The sequence below is a fragment of the Pipra filicauda genome, unplaced genomic scaffold (genome assembly GCF_003945595.2).
Source record: "Pipra filicauda isolate LSUMZ 115617 unplaced genomic scaffold, ASM394559v2 scaffold727_size130489_pilon, whole genome shotgun sequence".
NCBI lineage: Eukaryota > Metazoa > Chordata > Aves > Passeriformes > Pipridae > Pipra > Pipra filicauda.
In genome coordinates this window covers 124,146-130,472 of record NW_024104895.1, presented here as the reverse complement: position 1 = coordinate 130,472, position 6,327 = coordinate 124,146, and the positions used below count along the sequence as shown (strand labels likewise).

General features: G+C 55.7%; 1 protein-coding gene across 1 annotated transcript; it reads right to left on the bottom strand.

Moving 5' to 3' along the window:
• Positions 1-722: 722 nt before the first annotated feature.
• On the bottom strand, positions 723-5,727 carry LOC113999301 (ankyrin repeat domain-containing protein 26-like). Its single transcript, XM_039389417.1, has 9 exons — positions 4,625-5,727; positions 4,087-4,201; positions 3,668-3,841; positions 3,473-3,579; positions 2,677-2,767; positions 2,245-2,420; positions 1,982-2,075; positions 1,235-1,516; positions 723-976 (listed from the first exon to the last, which is right to left on the bottom strand). Exons 1-9 carry the CDS (start codon positions 4,840-4,842, stop codon positions 737-739), a joined length of 1,497 nt encoding a protein of 498 aa, XP_039245351.1. The 5' UTR covers positions 4,843-5,727; the 3' UTR covers positions 723-736.
• Between the last annotated feature and the right edge of the window lie 600 nt (positions 5,728-6,327).

Below are 6,327 nucleotides of genomic sequence, written 5' to 3'. Positions count from 1 at the left end.
CCCCTCAGCTTGGTGGCAGCTGCAAATTTGCTGAGGGCACACTCCAGCCCTTCCTCTGGATCATTAGTGAAGAGATTAAAGAACACTGGGCCCAGTCCAGACCCCTCAGGGACACCACTCGGCACTGATGGCCCTCAGCACTCTGAGCCATTGATCACCACCTCTGCATGGCACTGTTCACCCAATTTCTTATCCATCTAACAGTCCACGCATCCAATCCTTCTCTCTCCACTTTGGAGAGAAGGATGTTGTGGGGGACTGTGTCAAAGGCTTCCCAGAATGACAGGGAGATGACATGGGTAGCCCTTGTCCACTGAGGCAGTCACTCCATCTTAGAAGGCCACCAGGTCGGTCAAGCAGCACTTGCCCTTGGGGAAGCTGTGCTGCTGCTTCCAATCACCTCCCTGTCATCCACGTGCCTTGACAGAGCTTCTAGAAGGATCTTTTCCATCACCTCCCCAGGCACAGAGGGCAGGCTGACACGTTGGCAGTTCCCAGGGCCCTCCTTTCTACCCCTTCCAAAGATGGGCACAGTGGGTTTCCCTTTTTCCCCTCACCTGGGACTTCCCCTGACCGCCACGACTTTTCAAATATCAAGGAGAGGGTCTTGGCAACTCCATCAGACCCTGTTGGCCAATGGAGGGCAATAATGCTGGCCAGATGGAGAAGATGGATTTCCAAGGAAAATGCAGGAAGAAAAAGGACTCTCTTATTACCACTCCAAACAAGCATGGACTTACCTTTCCAGTTTCTTGGCAAGGCATCTTCTGGTTTTAACTTCCTCCAGATACAGCTCTTTGTACATCCCCATCTCTCCCTGTGTTGCTTCTTTACGAGAAGCACTCTCTTCTTGGGTGGTTTTGATCCTCTCCAATTCACTTTCCAGATTTCTAATCCTTTCTTCCAACTGGATTCTCACGGAATCACAATGATGGTCTCTGGTTTGTCCTAGTGGGGCCTGGTGGGCTGCCTGTGCCTGAAGGAGACAGTGCACCTTCAACCACCACAAGAAAAAGAGAGCTCTGCCCAGCACAAAATTGCACACACCCACTTTCAAGGGCCCAGCCTGACTCAGAGAGGCGGCTCTGCCTCCTCACTCCCAGCAGCAACCAAGGCAGAACCCAGGAGCTACCAGGGCAAACAATTCTTTGCAGTGGGAAAGAAGCCCAAATGAGCACTCTGCTTCAAAGCTCCTAATGAAGAGCCTGTGGACACTGGGGAGAAATTCACTTACTTGCAAAACGAGGCTGACCTCTTGTAGCTTTGGACTTCTTTCCTGGTCAGCTCCTTCTGCCACCTCTCCTGTACACTGTTCTCTTTGGCTGCCATCCAGCACCAAAGTCTCCAAATGATGGTGGTGTTTTGTCACCTCTTCTTGCAGCTGACATTTGCTCTTCTCCAGTTGTTCACACTTCCCAAGCAGAGTGGACAGCTCTTCTTGCAAAGCCTGGTTTAGGGCCTCGAGCTGCATGCCTGTTCCAGGCTCCATGTCCAGCTGCTGGGAAAGTTCACCACCCTGTGCACAGAGAAATAAAAGAAAAGGAAACTCAGCGTGATCTAAAGGCAGTGAATTCTGGGAAAACCTCTCAAGGGGGTGGCCATGGCAACTGTATTTATCATCTACTGGAAACCAGCCTAGGAAACACTTGAAAGATTCCCCAACAGAAAGAAGAAACTTTACACCTACTTAAGAATTTGGGAGACACTTCTGGCAACAATACTTCTGGGTCCCTTGGAGCTCATGATGAAACTCCTCATTTAGAATCTAAGAATTCCTCCAGTGTCCAGCACACCAAATACCCTCAGGGCTTTTGTAGCAGCTGGGGAAAGGACCAGGCTGCTTTCTGAGCAGCCTCTGCTGAGGAGAAGGCAGAAACTGAGCTCCCCAGGCTCTCCAGGAAAACTTCATCTGACAGTTGCCCCACAGAAATAGGCAACTAGGCTCAAGAGTCACAAAAAGGCAAATTTAGCACCAGCTTACTGAGGCAGAGGCTTGCAGGGCTCTCGGAAGGGCTTCAACGCTCTCGCTTGGCTGCTGGACAGTGCCTTCCAATCTGCTGTTCTCACTTGCAAAGCTTAAGAAGAAATACAGCTCTTATTACCAGAAAATCCAATGCCAGACAAACTGTGCTAAGGAACAGAAGCCACAGCAGAAGTGTCCTTCAAAATCCCACTGACTCTCCCCCTGTTTCCACCCAATCCCCAAAGCCACAGACCCCTCGCTTCACTGGGTTCCTCTCTTACTCTTGCGCGTCTTCTTCCAGTTGGTTCACAGTCGGATTGGTCTCACAAGATGCCAACAGGAGGTCCTGCAGTTCCTGGGAAGAAGTTACTGCCTCTCTTTTCTTGGCATCCAAGGCAGTCTTCAAGTCAGGAACACAATGCTCAGACTGAAGATGCTTTTCTTCCTCCTCCTGCAGCTGTAAAACCACGGGAAGAATCCACAGTTGTCAGGGGAGCTTTTCCAGAGAGGAGCCAGCTGCTGCTGAAGAACTCAGGTGCTGCATGTCTGTGTGCATCCCCTCTGCCCAAAGAACTGCAATCCATTCAAGTCCCTTCAAAGCTTCACTTCTACTCCCCAATGAACACACTGAACACTGTTTTGTCCGTTTTCAGGATGGATAGGAAGCAACAGGCACCCCCAGGTTTCTCCCTGTGGGGACAGGCTTTCCATACCTCCGCGCCAGCCCTGTCCAGCTCCTCCTGCAAGCGCAGATTATCTTCCTCCAGGTGAGCCTCATGGCTTCCAGGAACCACAAGAGCACTCCTAAAGCATGCAAAATTTCATCAGAAACGTGTCTGACCCTGCATCAGTTTTCCCCTGCTTGCTCCCAAAACAGCTCTTCCCCCCTTTCCTACAAGCTCCGGGAAAGCAAAGCCAAGTCCATGGAAGCATTGGAGAATTTCTCTTACAAGGGGCCTCCCTAAAGCAGCCTCAACTACCAGCTCAGGCCATGCTGTTCAGGGCTCCTTGCACTGCTCTTCAAAGTCCCCCCACATGCGGCTGCACAAACTCCCAGGGCAAGCCCTTCGACCCCCTGACCATCTCCATGGCAGGAAGTTTTCTCCTTCTGTGCTCGGAGCCCCTCGTGTCCCCTGGGACAGTGTTGCTTCTCTTTCCCCCAACGCTTCCCTTCAGAGCACTGAACGCCCCAACTCTGCCGTGCCTTAAACCCCCCTGGCCTGCAGAGCAGCCACGCTGCTGAGCTACTGGCAAGTTTCCCCGGGGCTCTGGCTCTGGGTGGGGAGAGGGCACCACAGACAAGGCTTTCTTGCAGACCTCAGCGGGCAAAGGACGAGAGCCCCTGAGGTACGAGAGCAGCCAAGGGCAGACCTGCATTTACCAGTCCCACGGGGAACTGCTTCCACGGGGCTGCTCCTTCTTTTGCCCAGCTCATTGCCACGCCCCTCGTCTGGGTCACACTTGCAGACTACCCAGAACACCCGGGGGCTGTTTTGACAAAGCCCTCACCTTTCCCCCTGGGCTTGAGCAGGCCTGTCAGCTGCTTTGTTCACAAGGCACTCCAGAATCTCCTCGTGCTGTTGCAAGGCTGCAAGTTTCAAGGGGGTAAATCCCCACTAAAAGGAGAAAGAATCCCCATTAGAAAGACACAGACAAGCTCTGCAGCTCTTGGAAAGAGCAGCTTTAGCCACGTGCCAAGGTTACCTGGTTCTGAGCATCACTGTTGGCATGATGCTCCAGTAACAGCCCTGCTACAGCTGTGTTTTTAGAGAGCACAGCCAGGTGAAGGGCAGTGTTGCCGTCAGCGTCTGCCAGATTGGGGTCGGCACCGTGTTCCAGCAGAACAGCAACACATTCTTCCTGCTCCTGCTGGACTGCCTGGCAACAACACACCAAAAGGGAAAGGCTTCCAACTTTTCCATCCCCCTCTCTCACAACTCCCTCAGCTCCTGAGTGCTGCCATAGAAGACCATCTGCAAAGATCAGCTAACAGAGGCTGTGCCCTGCCCATTGCAATAGGCGTGTTTCTATGGCCCTGCCCTGCAAGGAATCCTGCCAGACACCTCCCCTTTAACACCCCAGCACTGAGCCCCACCTCCAAGCTCAGAAGGCATTGCACACACCTTCATCAGGGCCGTTCTCTTGAAGCTGTCAGCGAGGTTGGGCTGGCTGTTCTTTCTTAGCAGATATCTGACGACATCTGCATGGCCATTGGCTGAAGCCAGATGCAGAGGTGTCCTAAAAATTAAACAGACTCTCTTAACCCAGACAGACAAAGGATGAGCCCAAGCTGTGTCTGTACCCAGCACCCTGGGGACCCTGCCCGGACTCTGCTCCTCCTGCTGCTGCTGCTGCTGCTGCTGCTGCTGCAACCCTGCCCTGATGAGCCAGAGGGCAGAAGAGAACAGGTGAGGGCTGAGCAGCTGCAGAACAGCCCTGCAGAGAGAGCACGGCCAAGGGGCAGGTGGGCAAGACGCGTTTGCAACAGCGCTGGAGCCCGGCCGGCAGCTCCGAGCAGTGAAAAGCTCAAGAGTTCCCTGTCCCAGCTGACAGGGCAAATGTCACTTTTCAAGCCTTGTCCCTAAGAGAGGGCTGCCGAGGACTACTGCAGCTTGGCTCAGGAGCAGCCAAGGTGTGCCATCAGCGTGGCCCAGAACTCACCGCATCTCCTGGTCTGGCCTGTCGATGCCGACTACCTTGACGTACCAGCGCCAGCGCCTCAGCCAGCCCAGGTCACCGCGGGCGGCCGCGCGGTGCAGCCTGCCCAGCCCCTGCTCCCGGAGCTGGGAGGCGCTGCTGGAGCTGGTGGCAGCCCAGGGCTGCCCACTGGGGCTGCTGGAGGGCGACTGCCGTCGCTTCTTGCTCAGAAGCCACGGCATGGCCCTGCTTGGAGCTCCCAGCAGCAGGAAGGGCAAGAAGGCCCCGGCGGGCTGCCGGGAGCCAAGTGGGGATGAGGAATGGGACGGGGCGAGGTTTAGGGGGAGGGTGACAAAGGGGACGAGAAGAAGGACGGGCACAGGGTATGAAGCACAAGGCAGACGAGGTCGCCCTGCGCAGTGGTCGTGGCCTGCAGCTGCCAAGACGGCGATGCAGGCGCGCAATGCTCCCCGAGCGGGATGTGCTGCTGCTCCCCGAGAGGCTCCAGCAGCTCTGAGCGCCGGCTGCGGGCACCAACAAAGCCGTGCCCGACTGGCGCCTGTGGCGTCACAATGGCTGGTGGAAGGCTCAGCACGTCAGCGTGGGGTGTGACAGAGGCCACGGGGCAGGGTGGGGCCGGGCGGGGCAGGGCAGGGCGGGGCAGGTGTGAGGGCGGCCCTGCTGGGCCTTGTGGGAAGGAGGCGGCCTGGGCCTTGTGAGGGCGGCCGGCGGGAGTGGGCACTGCCCCGCCTCAGGGCGCCCCGGGGCAGGGCCCGGGACGCTCCCACCGGGCCGCAGGCTGCGGTAGGCGCTGGAGCAGCTCCCGCATCACCCGCTCTGGCTTTTTGCTTCAGCCTGGAGCCGGGCTGCCTCTGGACACACTGCCATCAAATGAGGCTCAGGAGGAAGTGGGGCCACCACAGCTCTCAAGAAATGCCCACCCAGCGCTCCAAGCCTGCCAGGCCAGAGTTCCAGGACAATTCCCCAACTCCTTTGTCTTGTCCCTCTTGAAGAGCAGACACCTCACCCCCCTTCCCCTCACAACTGCTCTCTCCTGCTGCTTTGCCAGATGCCAACAGTGAATTTCTGCTCTGCTGCTCCACCAGCCAACGGGCAGCACACAGCAGGGCAGGAAGAAACTTTCAAACACATCTTGTCCCACTTTGTCCCAATGACAACACCAAGTGAAGGCCCACAAGTTCTGCACCAGCTTTCTCAGGGGAGGGACACTACAATGCACCGCAAGCAGGCTGAAGAAATTTCCCTTTTTCTTTGTGGGTGTATCAGGGTTGTATTAGATGTTGATACTTTTGGTCTGTTTTTGGCCCAGCCACCTGGGGGAGTCTCTCCTTTTCCTGCCAAGTTAGGAGAAAACAAGCACTGTGGAACGGGAACTTGGTCCTTGAAGGAAGCATTTTGTACAAACTTCAATTAATTGATGTCTTATTATTGGCTGATGGCCTTCCAAGGGCATTTGAAGAAGAAAGTGAAGAGGAGGGGGATGAAGTATGGCCCCAGACCCCCTGAAGTACAGCGCGCAAGCGTGGGGGGAATTCCAAAGGACACACGCATGCGCAGAAGGGGCACCACTTCCAGAACGCTGGCAGGGACTGAAGGCCTCTGGCTGGGCGGTGCTGGCCACACCTGCCCAGGCAGACCTCACCAATTAATTGGGTAAAAAGCAGATGGCTCGTGCTCGGGAGACACAAACTTCACCTGAAAGGACA

Excerpts from the sequence above, each read along its gene's own strand:
- LOC113999301 (XM_039389417.1), bottom strand. The coding sequence starts at position 4,842 with ATGCCGTGGCTTCTGAGCAAGAAGCGACGGCAGTCGCCCTCCAGCAGC. Across the intron at positions 2,768-3,472 it reads GCTCAAGCCCAGGGGGAAAG|GAGTGCTCTTGTGGTTCCTG; the intron begins GTGAGGGCTTTG and ends TGCATGCTTTAG. Across the intron at positions 2,421-2,676 it reads TGGACAGGGCTGGCGCGGAG|CTGCAGGAGGAGGAAGAAAA; the intron begins GTATGGAAAGCC and ends GTGGTTTTACAG.